The sequence below is a fragment of the Harpia harpyja genome, chromosome 19 (assembly GCF_026419915.1).
Source record: "Harpia harpyja isolate bHarHar1 chromosome 19, bHarHar1 primary haplotype, whole genome shotgun sequence".
NCBI classification, from domain to species: domain Eukaryota; kingdom Metazoa; phylum Chordata; class Aves; order Accipitriformes; family Accipitridae; genus Harpia; species Harpia harpyja.
In genome coordinates, this window is record NC_068958.1 from 16,525,993 (window position 1) to 16,553,097 (window position 27,105).

General features: G+C 48.6%; 1 protein-coding gene and 1 long non-coding RNA gene across 4 annotated transcripts in view; one reads left to right on the forward strand and one right to left on the reverse strand.

The window, feature by feature from the left end:
* The window catches only part of LGR6 (leucine rich repeat containing G protein-coupled receptor 6), a 151,711-nt gene that overhangs the window by 105,442 nt on the left and 19,164 nt on the right, over positions 1–27,105 (forward strand). The window contains exons 6-11 of the mRNA XM_052815412.1: positions 6,159–6,230; positions 20,437–20,505; positions 21,981–22,052; positions 23,275–23,346; positions 24,490–24,558; positions 25,533–25,604. Of these exons, the coding sequence (XP_052671372.1) occupies positions 6,159–6,230; positions 20,437–20,505; positions 21,981–22,052; positions 23,275–23,346; positions 24,490–24,558; positions 25,533–25,604 (426 nt within the window). The remainder of the gene's footprint in view (positions 1–6,158; positions 6,231–20,436; positions 20,506–21,980; positions 22,053–23,274; positions 23,347–24,489; positions 24,559–25,532; positions 25,605–27,105) is intronic.
* Positions 1–27,105, reverse strand: part of LOC128154582 (uncharacterized) — a 109,246-nt gene that overhangs the window by 47,745 nt on the left and 34,396 nt on the right. The gene's annotated exons all lie outside the window — the stretch shown is intronic.

Consider the following 27,105-nt stretch of genomic DNA (forward strand, 5'->3'; position numbering starts at 1 on the left):
TTGGCTGAAATCAGCAGAAAGCCAACTCTCAAACCAGGAGTCGCAGCACCTCTTTCAGCCCCTGTCCCCAGAGGGATCCACTAGTCCTGCAGTAAAATCTCACATGGACTAATTTGGGACCATAGCCAGGAATTCCCCCAGTGCTGCAAATGTGCCCTTGCTGCCACATCTCTGCAATGGGCTACAGTTCCCCTCTTTCCTGGTGTCACCAAAGGAGCTGTGAGCACTCTCAGCAGAGATACTAGGATGTGGTTGGGACACAGAGTCAGAGTGACCTCTCCTAAACCGGCCAAGCAGTAGAGAGGTTTGTTCTGCAGCCCTGTAATGACGGACCTGGCTAGAGAAAGTCTTTGGGTAGTTGTACTTTCATCACATGGCAGGGAATCCCTTAAGTTAGAGCAAATTAGGTCAAAACCCAGATCGTTCTCTGTTTGGGTCCACAGGGAGCCTTAGCTGCTGGAAACCCCACTGACTCAAACATTCCTGCAATGCTGAACATCCCACTGTCAAAAGGACTCAGCATATGCTGCCTCACATGCAGTGATATTGGAGCCAGAGAGTTAACTTGGCCCCATAAAGCAAAAAAAAATGTCCATTCTTCTTATCTGGCCCTGACCCTTGTCTGCCTGCACACAAGTCCTTCGAAAACAAGGATTCTGGGAAAGTTGTTTTCATGCTGCTACCAGTTAGTTTTGCTTAATGCCCTCTAATTCTTGCACTCTACCTCTACCTCCTCTGTGCTATCTCTGTATTCGTTACTGTCTGTCATACCCTTCCCTCATTGTGGGTTTTCCAGTCCCCATCCAGTTAGCTGTTTTGCAATCAGAATTTAGTCTACATATCACACTTGTTTGTTCCTCCACACCTTTGAGATGGAGAGACCCGAACCGCATGCTGTAGCAAAGACAAAAATTAATGCCAGTTTATACAATGGCATAATGCTGTTCTGTAGCCCATTTTCTCTTTTCTAGTCATCTCTATCATTTAATTTGCTTTTTGACAGCTACTAAACACCAAGACCTCCTTCCTGTAGATATTTAAAAGCCTGTTACTGCATATGCTCATGTACTACTAGCTTCCCCCCACCTCTGCAGCATTCATGCAACCTGAATTTCAGCTGATATTTTAGTCGAGGACAAGCCACTCACCTGCAAGTGCTTCCCTCCTAGGTCACCCAGCAAGACCTTCCAGCTGAATGTGTTGAGATCTGAAGACTGTAAATGAAGGCTATTTAGTAGAATTTCTCTTTTTTACAATTTTTATCATGTAAGGACATGATGCAGCTCTCTCTCTAACAGCATGGCTTAGTGACTAGGGGAGAAAACTAGTTTCCAAGGCTCCTGGGTTCCCATCCCCATTTTGGTCCTTGTTCTGATGTTACTCTGGCCAAAACTTTTAAAAGGGCCCACTGATTTTCAGTGCCCTCCCTGCCTGGGAGCAAATGTCAAACACCTCATCCCTGCTTTCCAGGGGAGCTGAGCGCCAGTAGTTTCAGCTGACATCTGTGGGACTTGGAGCTCCCCAGCACGCCAAACGCCAGTCTGTTAGATCAGTGTCAGGATGAACCTGTGCATCTCTACCTTCACCTGTACAAGGGAGTTAACAAGTCCCTCTCTGAGAAGTTCTTGGGAACCTCAGTGTTGGTGGGGAGTGCCAGGCATGTGCAATTCATTATTACTAAGAACAATATTGCCTGGAACATCTGGGTCCCATTCATCGGCCTTTTAATTTGCAGAAGTGCCTTGTGCCTTTTCCCTCTGAGGACTGAGCATGCTGCATTGGCAAAAGTGAGTTTCCTTCTTCGGCACTTGAGGAAGAAGCAAATAGCACTCCAACGCACCCCTGACAATGGCACTCCTGATCAAGCTTTATTCTTCACCAGACAAGTCTCATGCTGGTCCTTCACTGCCGGAAATAATCCATGGGAATTTGTACCATTTATGATTTAGGTTTCTCTACTTATCCATGGCCAAGTTGAGGAAAAGGACAATTTTGCCACAATAGAGCTAGAAATTCATCATGGCAATGGTCCAGTGGGAGAATTCATATCATGTCAGATTTGAACTTAATTCAAATCATCTAATGCAAATAACTGATGGAAAATGTTTGCGTTTGTCCTTTTTGAGAAGAAAAAGTGAAGTCATTAGAAATGAAAGCGATGGAGAATCCACCACTTCTCTTTGTAGTTTGTTCCAGTGGTTAATCATCCTTAGTGTTAACAAAAAAAAAAAAAAAAGCTCATATTTCCCATTTGAATTTTCTTTGGCTTTGACTTCAGACATTTGTTCTTATTATTCTTTTCTCCACTAAATCACAGAACCATTTTAGTACCCATTTTCTAACCAGGAAGAATCCTATACATTATGCTGCACTCATCCCCTTGATCTTATTTTTAATAAGCTAAACGGATTGAGTTCTCTAAGCCTCCATCCTAGTTTTTTCCAGCCCTTGGATCATTTTTATTGCTCTTCTTTGCACCCGTTCCAAATTATCAACATCCAGTTAACAATGTGGGTACAAGAAATACATTTAGTCTTCCAGAGCCAGTTTCACCAGTGCATGATACAGATGTAATATAATTTCCCTTTCCTTACAGTCTACTCACTTGTTCATCTGGACAAGGACCTTTACTGAACCAGCATTTAGCACATTAGCTCAACCTGCTTTCCCTTGTGTGTAAGACAAATGATGGAGGTGCCCTGTCCCCTTGGAGGCAGCATTTCCAGACTTGGACCTCGCAGTGCTAATGCCTGTGTTGGCCTGTCTCTCATTGCAGTACAAGACTGTTCTCCAGGATCTTTTAATACACTGGGAAAATATACAGAAAAGGGAGTGAAATGAAAATTAAACAAATTCTACTAGGAGTGCTGTAGGGATGATTTGGAAAAATCTCATTTATGCCCAATTTGTGATAAGAAATTGTTGGCAAGGACAGAAAATCTTCCTTCTAGAAATTGTTGTGCTTTTTTTTTTTTTTTGTGGGGCACAAATGAATCTTGTAGGATTGTTTTTTTTCTGGTGTGCTTCTCATCACCTGAGACACCAACCAAGATGAAGTGTCTCTCCCTAGCCTGTCTCGGGGATTGTGGCCATTTGGTACTCTGCAGTCACTGGAATTTATGCTGCCTTTCAGTAAGTAGCTAGCCTGTCTCATGACATGTGGTAGCACTTGCGCTGCTGCAGGAGCACATGGGGCAAATTGTCTGCCATCCTGCCAGAGGTCAGTTGTGAAAATTGCTTTTGCAAAGAGACCACTGTTTTCTAATGGAGGTGCATAACTGAAAAACAGTCTACATGCCAGCCCACAAAAAAGCAATGACTGTCCTGCTCCTTCCTGGGCAAAGCTACTGTCATGGATGATTGCCCGAAACCAGCCTCATTCCATGGTACTGACCTGCAAAGGGGGATACACAGATCTCAAATCTCATTGATCTTACTGAGGACAGTGGTGGATACTAGCTCCAGTAGCAAGGGCTTAAAGAATTCTCATGGTTTTGCATCACAAGAGGATTGTTTATAGCCTAGAACCAAGTATCTTGAGCTGCTATCAAACCAGCTGTAATTTACAGGGCAGAATATAACGTCGTGTGGGCTGAGCTCAAATTGACAAACACTGGAGGTGTTGCAATTCCACTTGTTAAAATTTGTTTACCTGGGTAGAAAAAAAAGGAAAGATAGAAGAAAGGAATGCCTTTTCAAGTGTTTACCTTTCCAGCTCTCTTGTTTCTATTATTGCTGCGTGGTTGGGTAACAACTCTAGAGTTCAGCTTGGACAGCAAATTTTTTTATACCTCTCTTTTTGGTTGCTCATAATTTTGTCACCAAGAACATCCTTCTGATGATTTTCATTACTCTGCCTCCAAACAAAGCACTTTAGAACCAAATATAAACAGAGCAGGTGATTGCTTTTCTGTTCTGTCTCCGTGCTTGAGTGATAGTAGTCAGCTGCTCAGCATGTCTGAGCTTAGACAAGGTGTCCTGTTGTACCACCCCAAAAAAATCTCCAAGGAGCTCACATCTTTCCCAGCACTCAGTGGTTCCTTTCTCTCCATACTGTCCCCTTGCAGGAGACAGAGCTATGGGGCAAGGGGTTCCTGTGGTACCTTTTGCTGCAATTGCAGAGCACCTCCAGATCCAAACCCTCGATTTGCCAAATGCAGTATCCAGTGCTCAAAGGGACCCGAAGTTGTTGACACCATCTTGCACTGGAAGTGCCAAGTGAAGTAACAGCAATATGATCTGAAGCTATCCCATAACATTTGATAGAGGAAACCACCTGGACTTGAACTTCTTTTCTTGTGATGAAGAGAAATTTCTCCTGTAAGATTCTGGTCTTGATCTCAGCTTCTTTTCTCCCCTAAGAGTCACAATCAAACCAAGTTTTCTTCCAGCCAACGTCCTTTTCTTTTTTCCCATTTGCTCAAAGGAGCAAACATATTTTATCACACATCTTTCCCCTCCCTCTGGAATGTTTGTATGTCGTCATCCCAATGACAAACATCCATCTTGGGCTGGTTTCTGTTTTGCAAGCCCCTACCAAACTGCCCTAGAGCCTGGCTGTTCCTCCACTCCCAGCTCCCTCCTGTTTTACCCTAGAATATTTGGCAGTGGGAGCTGCCTGTGCTCAGCCAAACAGCTCACACTTGAATCCAGGTGGAGTGAGAGATTTTTCAAGCCAAGACAGATTTAGATCAAGCAGCAAATAATGCAAAAGTCATTGATCCACTTGCCAATGTGGAGTCTCCCCCAGGCTCTTGGAAGGAGGCAGCAGTGTTGGACAAAGGCTGGTGCGTCCCTGAGTGTGGGCAAGGGAGAAAAGGACCCCAAAGGCAAGTGGTGTGGCAGCAGATTAACCACGTGGCACTCTGTGTTAAAGGAGAACCTGGACTGTAAAATGAACTGATGAGGAAACCTACCCTGACAGAGAGCAAAGAGGGTATCCTGCCACAGAGGACTTTACCTCCTTGGTGGGCATTTCTCCTCACAGACCATCCCAGTGCAAGCATGGACATCACTAACATGCTTAACCACAGGCTGGTAGAAGTGCAGGCTGGGCAGCAGTGGGTTGTCTTCTCCTGTTTTCCAGCAGACTTTCCTCAGGCTGCTCCAAGGTGTCTCTATATAGACTTCAAGGTGCCCTCGAGTGGGATTTCAGAGGGAGATGCACTGTGAGCCATGTGGCTCCCACCAGCTCTAAAGGAAGCCAGATGGCAAAAACACCCAGGTGTGCGCACACACACAGAGTCTCTGGCTATCGGAGAAGAAGAATCCAGGAATTAATGTCTTGGGTTTGCCAAAAAACTGAGACATGGGAGTAAGTTCTCTGTAGAACCCAGCAGATGGACTCCAGAGGAACTCATCACCTATGGAGCTTCCAAGGCAAAAATACCCCAGGTGGCTTTGCAACCCAGGTGGCCCCCAACACATGGCTCTCCAGCACCAGCATTAAGGCTGGGAGATCCAGAGCCCTTAAGCACTAGATATTCGTGGCATGTAGCACCAGGATGAAGGGTCACGGGGAAAAAAATACTGCCTTAGTGTAGAGAATGTGCATCAGCCTGTCGCATGGCCCCTACACTTCAGCCAGAAACTCTGAAGCATTAAACTGAAGACAACTTTCATTGCAATCAAACTGGAGCTAATCCAGGAACTGGCAGCATTTTCATTTTTTTGCAAGCAAAGATAATAAACTGTGACTAACAGGATGATTTTGAACTCAAAGCCTTCTTGCTGCTACTAAGGCTCTGAGGGGTCCAAATATGACTGTGCCCTTAGCACCTAGTACCCATGAATGACTGTTGAAGCCACATGGCACTTTGTCAGGTTGGGCCCAGTGTAAGGTGAGATCTAGGGTGTTTCTTGAAGTTTCTTGCTTAAGCGTGTTCATCCAAAGTCACCCAGCAACTGTGAAAGTGGAGGTCTCAGGGAAACTCCTACGTCAGCCTGGATTTCCTGGGAGAAATGGGAGCTCTGTAGCTGCTCTGCAAGCACTATTGCACCTAGCATATGTCTCATGTGGCAAGAGAGGACCTTATAACACCCCTCATCATCCCAGCCCAGGCTGTGCTCAGCTTGCAGGATGCCCCTTGGGCCATCACTCAGACTGGCAGGAAAAGGTCAGTTTGCACCTCCACTGACCATCTCTGTTTTGTCCACAGGCACCTGCACAACAACCGGATCCAAAGCCTGGGAGCCAATGGCTTTGATGGACTGCAGAGCTTGGAAACCCTGTGAGTCACCTGTTTTCTTCTGTGTCCTAAAGACCTCGTGTGTGTTCAACCCCTCCAGCACAGCCTGCAGGAAAGGGCTGGTGTCTCTGGGTCAGCCCCACTGCACATTCACTCATCACCATGCTCTGAGGGCAGCAGCAGGGCTGGCTCCAAGCACAAGCCCAGGTCATGATGCTTCCTGGGGTGGTGGCAGACTGGACTTTCTTCCTGAGTCTGTGCAAGCTGGTCTGGCTGTGCTGCTGCTGCAGAGGGGTCTGTTCATGTGGGTAGAGTGGCTGAGAGGGAGCTCTGAGGCCCTGGACACAAGTCTAGTTCTGGTGCAATCCAGAGAGCTTGCATGCATGCTCTGCTCAGAGAGTGTCCCCACCTCCTCACCACATGCATGTGGTCCCAAAGCCTCCTAACCACCTGACTCCACCAAAATGAAGGCCTGGCTTGAGTTCAAGGCTGGTAAAATCCTCCGGGATCTGTGGAATATCTCTCTTCGAGGTGGTCTCATGTCACCTGGCATCACCCATAGCCAGGTGACTTAATCTTGTACCATGTCCTTGGCATGGCTGGGTGGGCAATCTGACAGGAGATCTCAGGGGAAGATGGGAAGCAGGAATTAACTCTCCTCCAGGACACACATTCATTAGCAGCAGATGGGTCACCCTGAACTCAGAGATACTTAAATTTGACAGTTTTGCCTTGCACACACCGCACCTTTGACGACAGTGTGAAATTGCTTGGGTCTCATGCCGTGCATTGGCCTAGGAGGAAACATAAAAAAGCAAGCAAATGAATAAAATATCTGAAAGAGTGGAAGAGGTGCCTGTTGCCTTCAGTTGTGCAGAAACAAGTCCCTCCATGCAGGCCTTGGGATCAGAGTCAGGCCCTCACTCCTTGCCAGGGAGAAATAGGGGGTCTGAGTCATGGCAAAAAGAGGTGACGCTTCCCACCATTCAAGTGCCACTCAAGGAGACAAGGCCCTTCTGTGCCCAGCATGGTGCCAGCAGCAGCGATTGGGCGAGAGTGGAAGCAGCAGACAAGCCCTTGGTCCCTAGACACACTCCTCACAGGCAGGACGATGACACACATTGTCTCTTACTTTCAGACTGGCACATCCTGGGGCCACCCAGAAGGGCTCAGCTGGGGAGAGGTTGAACCATGCCAGGGATGATGCAGGAAGGGAGGCTGCTGGATGGTCTCCTCTGGCGACCCATGGGTCTCCCCCATCATTGTGCCAGCTTGGCTTTCTCCCCAGTCATTTCTGGTGGGTGAGGGCAGAGTTGTGGCATCCAGGCAGCACAAAGGCAGGCAAGTTGCAGGAAGGAGTGGAGGACTTGCTGATGGAAGAAAACCCTGTTTGGTCTATAACCCAGGCAGACCATGCAGCAACATCACAGCCTACATCAGGGCAACCTTATTCTGTAGCCAAGGTGGTTAAAGTCACCCTGCTGCCCTTCCCGAGCAGGATGGAGCTGCAGAGAAGAAGCTGACCCCTTATTTACTGGGGGAAAGACTAAAGAGTTTCTATTGCCCTGGGAGATAATTTAGTTTCCACAGACACTTGTGCTGAAAGCTCATTTTCCCTCTCTTCCCCTCTGCTCCTGCTCTAGCACTTTCTTTGTCTTTTGTTACCCATCTGAAATGCCACGCAGCATTCAGGGGAGCTCAGCATCTCCCTGTCTTGCTCTCAATCCCGGCAGGGACAGGACTGCATAGCACCGCGGGGATGGGGCTCTCTGCAGGGCTGTAGCAGTGGAAGTCCTGTCCCTGCTGACCAGGCAGCCCTGGGAGTACTTGACCTCCAGGGATTGTCCCCTTGGAGCAGGGCTCTGCCTGACTACTGCCTATGGCCAGGCTCTGATGGCCCGGACTTGTGTATGTGAGTATCCCCCATCCTCCACGAGCTGCCTGCAGCTGCAAGGACAGTGCTGTGGGTGAGATCTCCAGACTATCCTCCACATCTGATCACACTGAAGGAGTGTCCTCAAGAGAAAGTGAGCTGGTTTTTGCTCCTCTTGTCCTGAGCATCTAATTCTCACCTCCAGGCCAGCAAGTATTTCAAGTCACTGATCTTTGAGGAATGCATTGTTCCTCAAGTGGAGCCATCCCCCTCGTGTTAATCTCCAGCACTCATCTGCCCTGCTGACCAAAGCTGGCCAAGCTTTGTGGCAAAAAACAGCCAAGCTTTTGGCTGCAACAGCCCAGCCAAACTGCTAGACCTGCATCTACCTACCACTTCTCAGCTCCTGTGCATGTGGAGACTATTACAGTCTCCGCACATACCCTTTAACTCAAATTATGATTACATTCTGTTGACAGCACTTAACACATTTTCTTGGCTTGTGAAGACCAAACTGTGCTCTCAGTTACCCCGTGGGCGTTACCTCCTGGAAGGCAGCAGGATGGTAAGAGTTCGTGAAGACAGAAACCAGGGTTCCTAAAATAAGGATTTGTGGCCAGATGCTGGTTATAAGCCAGGCACAATAGCTGAAGAACTGTAGAAGTTGAGCGGAAAAAAATTGTTTCGGGTTTTCAGAAAAGCCTAGGAAGTTTTAGGTGCAGAAACCTCTGTTCCCCTAAGGGAAATGTTTCTTCTCATATTCAGCTAGACAGGGAAACTTCTATTTTTATCCAATGCAGCCAAAACTTTAAGAGAACAGCACCCACTGCTCCATGCAGGTCTCAGCTGTGCAAGCTGCCTATGCACAACCACACCAGACACCTACCCCAGGTCCTATCATTTCTGCCAAAACGGATCACAGTGGAGCATCTCTGTTCTTGGTGAGGGCTTGGCCCTGATATTTTAGGAGGACAGAAAATCTAGAAAGAGGTAAGGTGAAGCCAGATGAATGACTTCATGTTTCCCCTGCGTTGACCTGCAGCTACTGTGCAGAAGTCAGCTCTGCCAGGTACAGAGCAAGAGCAGCTCTGTGTTTTCCATGCTGATGAGGGGGCAGGTAGATGTACAACACCCGCCAGGTCTCAACCAGTCAAACACCAGCATGTAGCTGGAGAAAGCAGCTCCAAGAGAATTTTCTCTGTCAGGGCAAGATCTGGCTGTTCACCAGCCCTCACAGCCTCCTCTTCCTGGGAAGGAAACCTGGGCAGGCAAGCTGGAAGCAAGTTAGAGCCACTCTGGCCAGATTCCCAATAGGGTTTCGAAATAGTCATGAAACCTAGTGAGATTCCTTCACCAGTTCCCATAAGCCTGAGAGATGACACAAAGCAGCCCTGCAGGGCTGTGGGAAGAAACCCCAAGCATGGCTGAGCCATGAAACCGGGTATTAGATGGTCGAAGTGGGTGATACTTGGCATTTTTTAGCCCTCTCCCAAAGACACAGAGTAAATAAGAATGTAAATGTCCTTATGTGACACATCCTTCCTGTAGCCCCTTTGGGTAATGGACTGGATCCTTTAAATAAGTTGTAAGCTCAGGGAGTGCCTGTAGGACATGCAGAGCAGAGCCACCTGGGCACAGAGACTTTAAATACCAAGGAAAGGGCAACCATAACCCATAGGCATCTCCAGAGGGGAAGACCTATGGCCAAGGGGAGCGTTTGGACCACAGCAAATGGCCTGGTGCAGTGGGGTGGGGGAATCTGGAGAGGGCTTTGGGTGAGGAGTGGGGCAGTGAAACAAAGGAGAAAAGAAAAGTTGAGGGGAAGCACCATCTCTTGCAAGAAGTAGGAGCAAGGCATGCCAAAAGCTGAGACTCCAGCCACACTGCTCTTCACATCCCTTTGCTGTTCCTGCTTTGCCTTGTAAAAACTGCCCTGTAGTATATTGCTCTTTAGGCCATTTAATGTGTGCTGTAAGACATCGGGCAGCATAACCAGCTTCCTGCCATTTGGATGGAAGGATATTAACTTTTACATTTCCTGATTATGTTGTACTTAATTTCTCGATCTTTAACAATGCAGGAAGAAGGGGAGGGGGATTAGGTTATACCTGTTCTGTAGCATAAGCCTGGTAGTAGGGATGTTTATGGAAAAGTTGATGTAAAGAGAAGTCAACTGCAGCCAGGAGCATTGCTGCAATGACAGAGATTGATTCTTGGAAACATTCAGACCTTGTACTTGTGGCTGGGGGCATGGTGCTAGGGAGACAGAGCTGTGTTTTCAGAGGAGCAACAAGGAAAAAATGCCATCCAAAGGCTTGCATGGTGCTAATATAGGAGCCAAGTTCCCCACTGCTGTATGAGGACAGTATTTCTCATAGGGGGATCCCTGTGACATGAATTTCCACAGTGACACTGGTCTTGTGTCAAGGTTTCCTCCTTACCTCCTTTGCCTGGAAAGCTGACCAGTATCCTAAGGTCCTTGAGCTTTGCAGTCAGTCTGAATGCAATCTAAAGGCTGATGAATAATTGCCTAACGCCTTGTAGTGCTTGACTTTGATCTCATTAAGTAGGCTGAACTTAGCCCTCTGCTTCCCTGGAATATAAATGTTTCCTGGATCAGACTTGAAGGGGAAGGTGAACGCATGAAGTCTCTCCAGACGGCCAAGCCCCAGGTCACTGCTCTCTGCAGGGTGAAGGGATGGAAGGGGTAGGTGACCTGAAACTATGCAGGCAAATATATGTACAGAGAGGTGTGTGGGTGTGGGTGTGTATAGCGCTTCACAGATAGCCATGGGAAGGGCATCTAACCATGGAAGCTGAATTTCCGAGCTGGCCCCCAAGTTCTAGCTCTAAACATTAGCACACATAAACTATGATTTAGCATTTCCCAGCTTAACTGCTGTTAGGGAACCGTCAGCCTTGCCAGTGTCCCCATGGCAAAGCAGGGCAGACCCCAGACAGCAAGCGGAGAGTGCACCTGAAGGGGTGGAGAGGTTCCTGCAGGGATCTTCCCATGTTTTCCACCAAAACAGTAGGACCTCACTGAAAACATCCTTAGGCTGGGAGCTCCGCTTTGAAGAAAAGGAGAAAGTGTTTTTTCTCCCATCAGGACTGTTTTGCCCAAGCAGGGAGAGAAGGTATTGTGGCCCTGAGTGCCAGCTGCCACACACATGGTGAGGAAACCCACCAAGGCAAGTCCTTGGGGCTTCTGATAGGGGTTAGAAAGGTGACAGCAGCGGCTCCGGCAGGTCTGCACTCTCAAGGGGCTCTCCGGTGTGGATGGGCTGGCAGTGCCGAGCAGCACCCTGGCGTGGGTACATGCAGGGTCCCCTATGTATCCATGGTACAAAAGCTACCACGTATCCCCCAACATGTGCCCAGGGCTCGATTTTGAGCTGCTGAAGCAAAGGTAGAGATGCAAAACTAAGAGCTATGGCTCTCCCAGTGGTCCTGTCCATAGACATGGCCGAGTCCCCTACATACGTGGAACATGGGCTGAACTGAAAACAGGGGCCAGGGTGCCTCCCTAACCTGGCACATGCAACCAGACAGAACCTTGATGTTGGCAGAGAGCAAAAACATGTCTCCCCACCCCACAGCAGGGCTAAGGTGGCTCCCAGGGCAGAGGCAGGGATGGGAAAAGAACGACTGCTCCCCAGGACCAGCCCCCAGTGCTGAAGGCCTCCAGGCTACAGCCAAAATAGCAATGATCTGCCCAAAAAGTGCTGCTCCTCTGATTGTTCAGGCATCTCCGGCCCATCTCTGACACGGACGTGATGGGGAAGCAGTTCAGAGAGGTCCCGCGGCCCTCACCCATCCCCTCCGCCTGAGATGACCCCTGCTGCTTCCTATCTTTCTGACTTCTCCCTCCCCATCCACATCCCTGCCAGCTGCTCTGCTCATCAGACAAAGGAGATAAATCACTTGGAAAGAGCAAATCTCCATTCATTTAAAAACCTTTTAATTTATTTTTAAAAAATAGCACTAATAAATTAAAAACGTCTCCCAGAAGGGCTGAATCCAAAACCCTCTGGCTCCAGGCGTTTTATCTGCCTAACCTTGCCTCACAGGAAATGCCCTTACCACAGGCTTTTGCAGCACGCTGCCCTATTATCCGGGTAATTAGTCGAGTCTGTAAATGCAGAGCAGAGCTGGAACCTACCAACTCCTCCGGAGAGTTGGATTTTCTATGGGAGAAAAAAAAAAAAAGAAAATTAATATAAAGTGCACCTCGGGCAATGAAGGCAGGAAGAAGGAAATGGGAAATATCTCCACCACAGCTCATACAAGGGTTGTTTAACCCTTTTAGGGCCAGGCAGGCTTTGCTGTTCTGGAAAACTGTCTGCCAAGTGCTGCCTTGCTCCTCAAGTGGCATTTGTCTCCATCAGCATGTTTAATTTGAAACCTTTTGTGCAGTCTCTTGATGCTAATCCCAGGCTGTGCAGTTCCCAAAGTAGCTGATGGGTTTGACTCCTCCAAGGATGTCCTGTTTGCTTCGCTGAGCTGCTCTGTTACTTCCTCAGCATCCTGATGCTCCAGCCCTGCTGTGTGTCAGCATGGGTCCCCAGGCAGCTCATCAGAGGCAGCTTGGCTCTACCAGAGGAGGGAGGGGACTTCAGCAGAGGCTTGGGTACCAGATTGATGGGATGGAGAAAGGAAAGGGGCAGGTGGCTTTTTGGAAGGAGGGACCACAGCTCAGGGCCTGGTTACATTGGTCCCTGTGCCTGGTCCAAGAACAGAGCTATAAAGTTCATTGCCTGCTCTGATTGTCATGTAAATGGAAGGTGACTTTTCCAAACAGAGAAAGCCACCTGTAAAACTGAATTGGCAAATGCACAAAGCACTGTCTGGGAGCATGGGGACCAGACACTTCACTCCTGTGGTTTCCTTGGGCCAACTGGTCCCAGTTTGCTGCATCTTCTCTCCCAAAAGCAGAAGCCTGGACTGCCACAAATGTGTCCTCACTGATGCAGCTTAGACTCTGAACCAGTTGGGTACCTTCTAACTAGGCTCTGAGCTTTGGCTGAACAGGAGCCCATGCAGACATGATATTTTGCAAGATTATAAAGAAAAGAGACAGAAAGTGAATGCAGTTCAGGTGAAAAGGTAGTTCTGGAGCCACTGCATTTTACTATGAGTTATGGCTCCGTTGTAAGGTTCACCTCCATCACAGGACTCTGCCTATTCTTCCTTTGCCCACCAAACCCTCACACCACCCCTCTTGTGCACTGCCAGCTCTCCAGGCTGGCTCCCCCCTCCCTGGAGCCACTGAACTTGCAGTGACAGACAGCAGTGGGTCTCCCCAGATGTCCAACCCCTGGGTCTCCAGACATGCTTGCTGTGACCTGTCAGGGGTCCCCAACTCCTCTAGCTCCTTGGGCTTCATTTTGCTCAAAGCCTTCCCCTGGGACATGGACCCTTTCACTGAGCAGCTGAGCAAGAGCAGTTGCCCGAGCCAGAGAGAAGCCTCTGCCTCCAGAAACGTGTGAGAGTGAATTGATTGCCTGTGAAAAGGAGGAACAGACACTGCAGGCAGCAGAAATGGCAGTAGAGGCAAGCTGTGGGCATGTTTTCACTGTGGATATGCTGATGCACAGAAGCTCTGCCCCCACCCCATGCACCCTCCTTCCAGCAGCAGCATGCTGCAGCGATCAGGGGCTGATCACCAGCAATTTGTGCACCTTGGGGTGTAGGTAGTGGTCCCCAGCTTCCTTCCCACAGTTTGGAAATTCTCTGCTGTAGATCAGACTTCCTTGAGCCTGCCTTCTTCCCCTGCCTGGCAAAGTGCAGCAGCCTTCTCCGTGCCTCCCCTGCCTGAGTCATCAGCTCCATGGTTATTGTCTGTGCATCCCAGCGACCGAGGTCCCCGCTGCTCCGCTTTGCGGTCAGCTCCTTTTGTGTCTTGTAAATGATATGTGCATGGCAGCGCCTGTGCTCCCAGGACCCCCCACGAGATCCCATTCTCAAAGGCTTATTTCAACCTTGTTAAATAAATCAAATGGAATTGAAAACATATTTAATCTGGTACCTTCGTCAGTTAGAGAACAGACAGAAATACTGGTTGGAACAGACACATTCTGGGCACTGCTGCTTTTTTTAAATGGAGAACAGAGCTGTGCGAGGAAGGATTGGTGGCTGCAGGCATACAAGGCATGACCTACAGACAGGTCCCCCCCACCCCAGCAATAGACCTTTCAGTGCCACATAAACCCTGTAAAATGGTGCAGCACGGTGTAAGTGAGAGGCTGGGATGTTTCCAGGCCAGGCTGTCAGAATGAATCCTTGTAGAGGTTGCTGCTTGTTCCTGGCAGAAATCAGGTACCATTAGTACCTGACAACCTTCCCACGGTGTGGAGGCCCATCTCTACTCCTTTGGGACACCCACGAACTCTGTCACACTCCATCACAGCCTGGCTTCTCCTTATAATTTGCCAAAAATGGGCCTTTCTAGGACATGATTAGTTTCCCAAATAAAACCACTGAACCTGGCAGATGAATCCCACGATAGGTCATTTCTCTCTCCTGCGCATACTTGAGCATCCCCCTCTTGCATGTCTCTGTTTAGGGGATGGGCGCACAGCTTCAGGCTGGCTGCAGTCAGACACATGCTCTGGGTCCTTTTGCATCCCCCTTCCCTCCTTTCACTTATTACAGGCACTTGCTGCATCTCATCATCCAGATCGTGCTGGGGAAGGGCACACACTCACCGCACATGGTAGTTGCTACCAGGAGAGCAGGGTTTATGCAGATGCTACACAACAGAAATATGGCACCTAATGGTACAGCTACTTTTCATACTCCAGACTAATCAGGCAGCAATTCCCAGCTCAAGCTCAACCACAAGCCACGACCTTGATATAAGGCATCTGGGTAAAGCTGTCTGGCCGGTGCCAGGCAAGAGGTCAAACTACATGGTCACAACGGCCCCCTTGGGCTTTCAGACTACCAGTTAAATCCTTTCCAGTGTTTGATTTGGCCACAGTAACCATCATGACTAGCAGCAGCAGTAATTACATTTACTGGCAGCTGGATTAGATGCCAGCACAGGACAGGTGGAAATGCAAGTCCTTATCAGAGGCTGCACAAAGTGTCCCCCCAGGATAACATCTTAAACTACACTGGGACTGAAATAGTCAGCAAATGTCCCATCTCCAGCTTCTAATCTTACTGCATCTTCAGGTTTATTAGCTGCAAATTTGTGGTGTTTTGTGGCTTATGGAAGAATTTATAGTACTATATAATTTTTTTTGGCTTCCTGTGTGGAACCACTAATAGTCCCTAACAGGCAGAAAATTGACCTGAGACTCTTTCCCCTCCTTCTCTCCTTTTGGCCCAACTGAAGATATTAATAGTTCCAGGCTGTATGTTGTCAGCTTCAAATCACCCTGGCAGTTAAAGCCCAAAATAACTGTGCCTTTGATGTCAATTTACTTTTATTTCTAAATAAACAACAGGGTTGGTTAAGATCTTCCAAATATGAAGCTATAGGCTCACTCTAGAAATAACAACAATGGAAAGCCAGCCAGTTCATTGTGTCTTGGGCAGACCGGGTGACCTTTAAGAGGTTTTCATTTTAAATAGAAGAACAGACAAGGCTCCTTTCAACATCCCACTGTGATGCCTGGAGCTGGTAACTTGGAGCCCAACTAAGGAAAGTGATTTTTTATAGTCATTTCTCTCGCACATCATATCTGAACCCCTCGGCTGGGTGATTTTGCTTCCAAAAGCCCTTGATAATGTCCAAAATTCTCTTCCTTATGCCATGCCCATTATTTCTTTTTTTGTTATGAAGCTTCCCTATTGTTTTGGCATAACCTCGGCCATGATGTGTTGGCATCCTTCCACCAGGTAATGCTGGCATTGGGTCCACTTTCCCAGGTGTGCCAAAAAGGGCACAACCCCACAGCTGGAAGGCTCCAGAGGCAGCATGTAAAGCCTTGGGGCAGACCCCAGAGCTGGAGCAGCTGAGACCGCAGCAGTGCCAGGTCCAGTTCCCTTGGAACAAGAGGCCTCCCTGGCCAGTCCCACGGCCACCCCATCCCATGTGCCAGAGTAGTGCAGTGGGGATAGTGTCACCTGGCGGCAAGTTTGGCTTTTTGCAGCTTTCCTCACATCATCCCAAAGCTGGAAGCAGTGGGAAAGTATCAGAGCGTGGAGCTGGGACCAGCAAAGCATTGCCCAAGCACCTCAGATAAGGCAGAGAGGGAAAGGGGACACTTAGAGGAGTTTTCTATGGCACGCCTATTTTCTATATCCACCCAGCCCGTGGAAAGGCTTTGTAAATGGTGTACATTTCACTGCCATGCTCGGTGGAGGAAATTTTGTTGCCACTGAAGTCAAAACACAAAATCCTCCCCGACCCACCGAGCCCAGACTCCATCCCATCTGCCTTGACCTTATGCCAGGAAGGAAACTCCGGTGACCCACAAATGGGCACACAGGCTGGGCCAAATTCATCATGGGAGAGCAGGTGGAGACAAGCAATGTGTGGGATGGATGTAGCCCTGCTGATATCAGACATCTGTGGAAAGACCTGAGGACTGAATTTCACTAAATGAGCAGAAACTTCCCCACTGCCACGAACATCCACAGCCTCCCCTGCGGTGAAGGTTGGAGGCTGTTTCTGGGTCATTGCTTGAACCAGAGCCCAACTCAAGTTCTGGGAAGGAAGAAGAGAGAGAGAAGCACCCTTGTGTCCTGGTTTGGGTCTGGGCTTTGGGGAGAGCTGCCCCACTGCAGGGAAGAGATGACACCTGGGGACCATCTCAGGTACTGGCTTCTTCCAGTCTCCTCCAACCAGATGAATCCCCCCCAAAATCGGCAGGGCTTGGCACAGGGCAGCACTGGAGGCAAGTCTGGGTGGTGTGAGCAGCACACAGATCAAGAGCAGTTGGCTGCAAGCATCGCTCAGGGGAGCTGTTAACGAGCACAATTGGGTTTGTCTTCCTGGAGGGAGGCTCACCTCGCTGAAAACCAGGAAGCGAGCACGGGCACATTGTCTCTCCTGAACAGACTGGGGTTGCTGGCAGCCAGGCTGGAGCAGCATGACTACACCTGGTTGCATTTCCACTTTCCAACAAGCCCAGCATATGCCAGCATTCAGAGATGGCTTTTTTACCCAGAGGGAGCTGCTGAACACAATGCTCTTTGTATCTGTCAAGTGCAGGGGGGAGGGAGGCACCAAGATGCTGCCAGGGCTGGGAAAGGTGTGTGTTCTCTCAGGAAGAACTGGTCCTGTACATACTTGCACACACACGGAGGTACAAACAAAATGTTCATATGCTGATGAAAGACCAGCCTGCCTGGAAGAGACATGGGCTGGAAAGGAAACGCGTTTTTAGAGAAAGACAGGAGCAAATGTTACAGCACACTGAATTATTCCTTGTAAATAATATTGGTTACAGATCTAAGATCCCTTTTTCTGTTAGTGAATCACAGGTGAGCCAAGCCTCCTCTCTGTTGGGCAATATTTTCCATCTGTCGGCTGCTCACAGGCACGTCGGGTATCACTGGGGAGAAACTCAACTCCACGCCATAGGACAAAGCTTCCCCCAGCATTGGTGACATGATGGCAGTCAGCTGAGTGTCATCTGGGGACAGGGCTCACCATGCCTGTCCTCCAGGGTCAGACCCTTGGCGTCACACAGGCTCATCTCAGCCCCTCTGTGGCACAAGGGAGGGAAGCGGTGCAGGCAGACACCCAGCCTTGAGTGACCTCTGCAGCTTCCTGCACTGCTGTGAAACCTCATTATAACCTTGGAAAGTCACTGCAGGGTGAGACTTTTAAAGGTATTAAGTACCTTATGCGCAGATAGAGATTTGGGACTGTCAGTCAACTTAGGCTGCTAATGCCCTCTGATTTCATTCAATGCAGTGATCTGAAGCTTAATTGGATTTGACTGATGCTTTCAAAATGCCCAGCAGTGTCCTGTCTGCACTTCTAATCGCTCGCTCTCTTTGGAAATCCACCCCTGTGCCTCCCTGAGCTTTGGTGAAGGGATGTGCATTGTAAAACTCCTGCCCTGTCTTCCCCCCCCCCCCCATATAATGTGAGGCACTCAGCCGTGACAGTGATGGACGCCTGACAGGTACCATTGACAGAAACTGGCTAAGAACATCCAAGCAGCTGATAATGAGCTACATGTGCCTTGCAAAGAGTGAGGTTTATGAGCAGTCATGTGTTGGACTATTCATTCTTAAACAGATCATTTTGGGCTCAAGCAGAGAAGACTGAGAAAAATCACTGATCTGCTTGGACCCAGATGAGAACTGCATGTGTCAGAGCAAGCTCTTTTGTAGATGCAGACCTCTCGTATCTAACAGATGTGAGCTGGTGTGAGGAGAGGATGCATCGCTCCCGTTTCACTCCTGAGCCCTGGGGATGCACACAGCAGCTTCACATGTGCTGGGACTCTGCTGCTGCATTGCAGGTCGGACATGGTGGGGAGGCAGAGCTTGTGATCTTGTCACCAGCCCTGTGCTCCTCTCCTGCTGATTGCAAGCACTGGCAATTGTTAGACTATGTGAACCCTTTCCAGACCTTGAAAGGTACGTCCTACAGAAGCAGGATTTGTTTGCTCAAACCCATACACATAGTGCAGGCAGCCAGACTCCCTCTGTAAGTGGAGGAGAGAAAACAGCCCTCAGTGTGAGGAGATAAACCCTGCCATAGCAGGACCTGCCACATCCCCTGGGCTGCAAAGGGAATCTACTAACAAGGTCTGTTATGGAACTTGTCATGGCTACACAAGACAAAATCCACCCAAGACAACCTCATTCAGCATTTTTCTTCTGGTTTTGTTGCCTATCTTGTAATTGCCTGGTAAGTATTCCCTAGGACATAAGTCATATAAGCCTGGAGTCCTGGAAGGCGCAAGGGAAGCCCAATTTGGAGAGACTCTCTGGGTTGATTTACTGTGTAAATACCTACAGGGCAAAGCTGAGACGGTGCTGTAGAGTAATTCCCAAGCAGGGACACTGGTAAAGGAGAAGGCTATGTAAGAGAGAGAGGGGCCAAGAGAGATCATAACGTAATTACCATGCCTGGGCCCAGAGGATGAGAATTACAAGGTAATTGGGCAGCAACTCATTGCTGTGTAAATGCATGGTTATTTCTGTTCCATAAACCACAATCCAGGTTACATGGTAATTACTTTAAGGTCCATTAAGTGTAATTATACAGTAATCTCCAGGAGCCAGTAATTACCCTCATGTTCTAAAGTATCTACCACTTAAAACTCAGTGAGTTTCATGCAGGTAGGAAGCAGTCGCATGGTTTTCAGACTTCAGTGTCTTGGTCTGTGGGATGGCCAGGATGGGGTCAAATGTTACCATTTCAGCTGGAACTGCCTTTCAAAGGAAACTGTTGAGCATGCTAGAGGAGGAGTGCTACATATCTAAAACCCAGCCAGTCTCCATGGGTCCCCTCCAGTCAACAGCAGGATCAGTACCTTCAGTGGGCTGTTCCTCCCAGGCTGCCAGCAGTGCCTGCCAGCAGTGCCCCATAGCTCAAATAAATCCTTTTCCGGACACACCAGCCCATCCTTGGAGAACAAATACAGCCCACAAGGTTTCATTCAGGCTCAGATGTCTCTTTCGGTTGCCAAGTCAGGGCAGGTAAACTCTACACTTGTCGTTATGACCAACATATTATATTTTACTTAATTCATTATACTGCAAATTAAACTTAATGCTCAGCAGTGCCAATACTTCTTTGCACATTACTTCCACCTTTGGCTCACAGTTTCCAATGTGGGGTTCACCCCAACCATCAGAAAAAGTCCTAGGCCTTCCCATAGCCCCCTCTTCCCACTGGTCCCAGTCACAGCATGTCCCAGCGGCAGGGACATCCAGCATCCCCAGGAGAAGCACCAAGGGAATGGTTCCCCTGATCTCCTCTGCACCGCAGGGTGAGGGGGCACATAGAAGCCCTTTCGTGGGGCCCACACAACTGAAGGTGCTCTTGTGTTTCTTGTCCTTCATAAAATCCCATTTTGACCTGGAAAGGCAGTAAAAAATGACTCTCAGCCAAAGCCCCTGGGGGTGAGTTCCTGGGAGAGGGGGATGGAGCACTCTAGAGATGTGAAGCAGCAGCACAGTCCAGCGCCGGGCACGGAGGGACTTGGGGAGGAAGCAGTCCAGACAGCAGCAGCCATGGCTGGGACTGGCTCTCGCCTGACAGTGCTCCTAGCAGGCAATATTCCTGCTGCAGGAACGTGTCAGATTTTGTTTCCAGGCAGTGGCTGGATCAACATGGTAGGAAAAACCTGTCTCCCATGCTTAACAACTAAGTTTCCATGCCTTCAAAGCACAGATACACTCGGTTAAGTTCCTACAGCAATGTTAATGAATGTTTTTCCCTTCTCTGTCTTTCAGAGATCTGAACTACAATGAGCTGTTGGAATTCCCTGGGGCTATCAGGACGCTGGGCCGACTGCAGGAGCTGTGAGATTTTCTATTTATTCCTTTTCAAAAGCATTCCCCGACAGAGAGTGACCAATAAAGCATTGCGTGTGCTCTGACTTGAGGACAGCACTCAATCCAAGCCTCTCTTTTGTCTTTCCCAGCCCTCTCCGCTATGCACATACAAGCAGTTTATCCCCTCAATTTCCATCAGCTCTAATCACGTCACCATCAGCCTCTGCACCACGGCTGGTGGAGGGGAGTGGGAGATCCCCCATCAGCCTTGGAGGAGGTTCCTCCTGCAGCTCTTCATTCTCCTGTGGCATCTGAGGGACTCAAAGTCCATCTGATCTCCAGCTACTTCTAATGTCCATTCCCCAGCTTGGGATCACAACCATGGAGTTACCTGTGTTACTGTGAGGCCATGGCTTCTGCAGGCCCTGTGCCACCTCCTCTGATGTGCAGAAACTGTTTGATCTCCCTTAGGACAAATTTATAATAGGGAATTACAAAAGTTTATGACCATTTTAGTGGCTAGCTCTCTGTCCTCTAACTGGTCAGCCTGGGAGACACTAAAAATGGGAAACCATCCCACTTAACATCCATGAAGCTAGAAGCCCCAAGATGGGGTTAAGTCAAGTTGATGTGGATCCACGGTTCCTGTGGATCCTAAGACTGTGTCACAGTGGTGACAGGCTGGGGTGGGACAAAAGCAGATGCTTTGGTGCTTCTGGAAGGCTTGGAGTAAAAATCTGACACTACTTTCTTTTACTAGAAGAATTCTCAGGAGATTTCTCTGATCAGACCAGATATCATCATTACTCTGACATTCAAAATAAGATCCTTAATCCACTTTGAGATGGCTTTTGAAATGTCCATCACTAAATAAAAGGCAAATTTCAAACAGCCATCCAACTAATCACTCACGGACTCCTCTAGGATTAAACCTGGGCATCACCCAGAGCCTGGTCTTGGTCCTGGACACAGGATACAGGAGATCAGACTGTGGCCACAGAGCTCTATTCTGCTGCAAAATTTTGCTGATAGCAATTTTCAAGCTTAACCAAAAATATCACAGCTAGCTCTACAAGTACTTTAAAGTCACATGGGCCAATAATTCATGACAGGCTGCACTCTGGTTAACAGGTCTGGACATATAATGGAGACCATCCATAAAAATTGTAATTCCTGGACGGTATAAAATAAGTGTATTTTGTTTGCTCCTGTTTCCTGACCTGTAAATTGTTAACCCTTAAGTTCTTGTGTTCTTGGTGGGTTCAGTGGAGTGACATATGGAGCACCAAATTATACACAGAGTAAATACAGCAGAATGAGGGCTTTGTCCTGCCAAAGGACAGACCTTGTTCACTTATTGGGATGATGCTACAGCTGGAACAGAGTGCACATCTATTTTATGCGTGTTTTGAAAGTGCTCTGCCTTTAAAAGTGTTGAGGAAAGAAGGTGTCTCCAAGCCTTCCTCATCCATTAATATCAAGATATTTGTTTCTCCCAACAGCGGTTTTCATAACAACAACATCAAAGCTATTCCAGAGAATGCATTTGTTGGGAATCCCCTTCTCCAAACAATGTAAGAAAATTAAACAATGTTTCCTAAATCCTGAATTTTCCTAAATCCTAAATTTCCTGATGTCTTTGGTTGGGATTTCTGACAGTTGTCAGCATGACTGCAATTTGACATTTGTTGTATATGGGCCAACACAAGCTGAAATTAGCTCCTTCTCAGCTACGCCTCAGGTTTTTTGCCATGGGTTCTCCTTTCCCCACAGCTGAACTTCACTGCGGTACAGGGTGATAACAATGAAGGAACAATATATGGGTGGTCTGCATGGAAATCTTGCTGTGCATAACAGGATTTTCTAAGCCCTGGTTGACATCTGCCTGTGTTTATTCCTTGTCCTTAGAAAAGCTGCTAGGCAGCTACAGCAGTAGCTATATGTGTTGTGGAGCTGGCACACCAGATCATTGTGTGTCTACTCAGACCCATGGATACAAAGTTCTGCAGATAAATACACTCAGTTGTCAGCTCATTTCTCTTCTGACCCAGACACAGGTAGACATTTTTGGACCGTTCTTCCCTGAAACACACTGATATTGGAAACCATGGCAAGTAACAAAAGCTCTGCTTGGCCAGTCTGGGACTTAAGTTACAGAAATACCAACATCTGGAAAGCCATGGTGACACTGGGTGAAAACAGTCACTGCTCCAGTCAAAACAAACTAGCCTCATCCCCATCTTCCTTGGGCACCATCCTTGGAGTGACGTGGGGGTGGGACACATCCAGAATACTCATGTCTCCATTGGATCTGCCCATCTAAAGTCTTTCACAGTCTGTGGAGGGAAAGTGCTTCTTGTAGGAGGTGATTCAACTCCTAAAGCTGGTTGGATCCAAGAAGAGTTCACTTCTCTCCACTGACTGTGACAAGTAGGAAAGATGCTGGTGCTGTGGATATGTAAGATCAGAGGAGGTGTCATCAAGTGCAAGGTGTTTCCCAGCAGGGCTACAGCACTATAGCAGGGTTGAAGGAGGGCTTTGCATCTTTCTAGCCTGCCTGGTTCAGCAGGACCCTAAAGGGCCCTTTCAGAGCAGCAGGAGACCTCAGTTGTACCCATGTTCAGCCAAAACAGGCTAGTGGGAGAGCCTGGGGTTATCTGGAAAACAAGGATTTCTCACAGGATAGCCAGCACCTCCTACATAGCTTACTACTAGTTGCTCCAATGCTCTTAACCTGTAATAGCATCTTCTCTTCATGCACAGCAGAATCTGACCAGTTACTCATTTCCTTTGCAGCCATTTTTATGACAATCCCATCCAGTTTGTTGGACAGTCTGCTTTCCAGTACTTGCCAAAGCTCCACACTCTGTAAGTTCACCAAGCACATCCTCAGAGAGGTAACATCCAAGGTCCAAACCCTGTGAGCTGGACACCTTGGTGGCCTTATCCCTTCCTCTTTTCTAGAGCCCTTGTGCAAGAGATGATCATGGTACCACTCTTCTAGCCAGTCCCAATGGCAGTGAGCCAAGGAGTAGACAGTGCAGGTGTTTTCTGCTGAGGAAGAATAATTTCGAGAAGGGAATTTTGGAGGGAGAAATTTATTCCCCCTGCCCACCCAGCTGACAGGCACTGGAGTCTTCTAGGGTATCCAGAGCTGCATCAGCACCAGCAAAGACCACACTCACAAGTGCCACAACTTTTGCTGCATGCTGCTCAAGCAAACCCTGCACTGTTGTGTAGTTGCCCAAACACAAGGACACTGAAGACATCTGCCTTCCTCCACAAGGTGGAGAAGCAGAGGAACACATGTCCCATAACACAGACACCATGGCACAAATAATCTTACTGGGCAGCCATCAGTGACAAGCTTCCTTCACATGTTGGCCCTAAGCATGCTCCAGGGCCACCACCATGTGGTGGGCACCATCTGGACCACAACAGCTGCTCCACGTTGGCTGGCCTGGACTGGCTGTTTTTTCAGCTAACCTGTTGTGGCACAGCACTAAATACTGAGGCAGAGGCAACCTCAAAAATCTCTGTTTATAAGCCTCACCCAGCCTTTCGCTGCAGGAACACACACTCAGGCAAATAAAATAAATCCTTCAAATACTCATGCATTCTTCAGCTCCAGATGCATAGACTTTGTGAGGCTTGGGTGGGATGCCTGCTTACATTCCCCATGGTAATTGTTTGGGATTTTTTATTTAATTTGGGTAGAGATCATGCCAAGAATGTCAGTGGTTGGGGGAGGGTCAGAGCTTGCCAAGCCTCCTTGCATAGAAATGCCCAACTCTGGCTCACTGTGTCTGCGCTGCTTGAGATGTCTGCTCCACCACCCAGCTGGCAGTGGCACGCTGATGACAGGGGCACCTTTGGATCTGGGCCTCTGATCACCCCATTTAGGTGTGAGGAAGCAGATTTGCCACCATGGCTGATGGGTCTGGGACCTTGGGCAGCTGTACTTGCTTCTGTGTTCTCTGTCCATCTCACTTCACCCTCATTTCTCTGCAGGTCGCTCAATGGTGCAACGGACATCAGAGAATTCCCAGACCTTAAAGGCACCACCAGCCTAGAAGTTTTGTGAGTGGCAACTCTCTCCCTTTTACCCTGCTATTTGTGCTCTTCCTCCTTCAAGGCGGTCCAGGCTGTTTCAGCGAGGACAACTTTCACAGTGCTGTGCAGTTGGTTGTCTTCAGCCCTGCCTCTCCCTGGTCACTCACCTCTCTGCTTCGTTTCACCCCTGTGGCTCCTGAAAGCAGCTTTCCTCTCCGTGAGTTGCTCTCTCGGTACTGTTGAGTGTACTCCAATCTTTTTTTGATTTTTGTTTTTCTTCCTTTCCTTCTGCATCTGTGAAGGAATGAGCCTTTGGGTGCAGTGCTTCAGTGTGGTCTGCTGAGACCCAGTGTCTCTGCCCATCCTGGGACCAGCACTGGTAGTGCAGTGCAGGAAACATCTGCTCTATTTGCTACATATCTGCCACCCAGGCTGGGGGCTCCTGGAACCCGTCTGGTCCCATCCTCACACCACCAGACCCAGGAAAGCAGGAGCCTGGAGGACATGCTGTCTCTGGCCACCCACTGTTCTCCTTTCTAGGGTACTGGTCCACACACTGTGCCCAAACTGGGAGCACAGCTGAGCACTCCAGCCCAGTACTGTGACATGCCCTGTCTCAAGGACCCAGGGACACACCATCCATCCCCCATACATGGGTTTCTGAGGCAGTCATGGCTCCAGGCAGATCACCAGTCTGGACAATGGGGAACTGACAGAGCATGCCACAGATGGCACTGCCACCTGCCCTCGACGTGGCCAAGGACAGCAGTGAATTCAGTACTCAGCAACATCCCAGAATTTCTTATAGGCACATTCGTCTTTACCAGGTCCAGCAGCAGTGCCCATTTCAACGTCAGTTTTTGTTTCTTTCTAGGTATATCATTATCCCATTGATATTGTCTCTCCTGCCACCATCTGGGACCAGTAGCTGGGCTTGCAGGTCACAGTCTGGGTGCTGGCTCTCAGTAACACCGTTTCTTCTCTCTCCGCCACTCCTCTAGGACCTTGACCCGGGCAGGCATCCGTTTACTCCCCAGAGGGATGTGCCAGCAGCTGCCCAGCCTCCGAGTCCTGTGAGTAACATTTCTTTGTCCTTCCTGGTCTTTAGAAAAGTGCCATCAGAAACTGGGCTTTCTTCTTGTCTAGCTCAGGGAAGGGACCAGCTATGGAAGACCATCCTGTGGTTCTTGTTCCCATTATCTTTTCCATGCAGAAAACACCACCTTCTTAGGCACTACCTTGAGCTCTGCATGTTCTTGAACTTGCTTGCTTCATCCCAGCGTGATGCTCCGGACTCAGGGCTGCAAGCAATAAGGCATATCCACATTTGCCTCCTCCTTGCTCTGCACCAGTGGGAACTGTCTGCCCCATGCAAGGAGGGTAGAGAGGGTGCAAAGTGTGGTGGGTAGGAATGGCAGCAGCATTTCAGAGCTCCTACATATACAAAGCACAAAAGCCAGGGGTAAATCACATTTCACACAATGCTCTGCCCCAGTGTTGGCTTACTGCAGTTGGAGCTCCAGCAAGTGCCATCATCTGGAGGAACAATCCTGTTCACACTCCAGGAGGGGACAGGCCTGACCTGATGGGGACCTGCAAGGCCACATGGCCAGGACCCCTCACATGGTGCAGCAGTGGCAGGTCAGGGTTTTTCTCAGAGTCTCTAAGTTGCTTTGGCTCTACCTGCTTGACAAGGCACTGAATGATGCTGACTGGGGGGGGGTTGTGGTTTTTTCTTTAACTTGGTACCTGATGAAATCAGCATCTTGGAAAGACTCTTGCATCTTCTCAGGAATCACACCCTTCATTCCAGAGATCCCCAACCTTGTCTGCAGTCAAAGACATCCTCAGGAAATGAGTCATGAGCCAGATTTATACAAGTTTGCAGCCTTAGGGCAAGCAGGAGGCTTGCCTCTCATCAGTCTTTATACAAGCAAGCTGAAAATGAAAACAAGTTTGTTCCAGGAAAGCAACAGGAGTGAGTTCTTGATCACAGAAATTGGAAACAAAACAAGAACGTAAAAATAAAAGGACACAATTTGTAGCTTAGCAGATCACAGCATTTTGGCTCCAGCTGTCCCTGTAGGGAAGATCTCTCATCTTTAGACATCTGGACCAATTCAATGGACATCTTGCCACCGAAGTGTAGCCTTTGGAATGGCCCAGGCTGTAGGGTCCCAAGTGCTCTGTACATGTTTGCAAGTTATCAGACTGTAAAACTTGACAGCAGAGCCTGTTCTTCATGCCTGCCCCCTCCTTGTGAAAGAGTTTTATTGGGACACCCGACCTTGTTCCTTGTTCCTCTTTCCCAGTTAATTTTACTGACATTAATTGCATTGCTTTCAGAGTTTGGAGAGAGGGTATGTGGGCCAATGTTTGTGCATGTTTACATGTCTCTTGCCTTTGAAATGCATTGACCTTCTGTCCCCAGAGATATAGTGATTGTTCTCACTTCTTTCCCCCACTTTGCCAGCCCCTTGGCAGTTCGTCAGGTTGCCATTATGACTGTGACACATCTGAACACAGATGATACAGTTAATGCCACATTTCTGGCCTCCAGCTGCTCACATCATG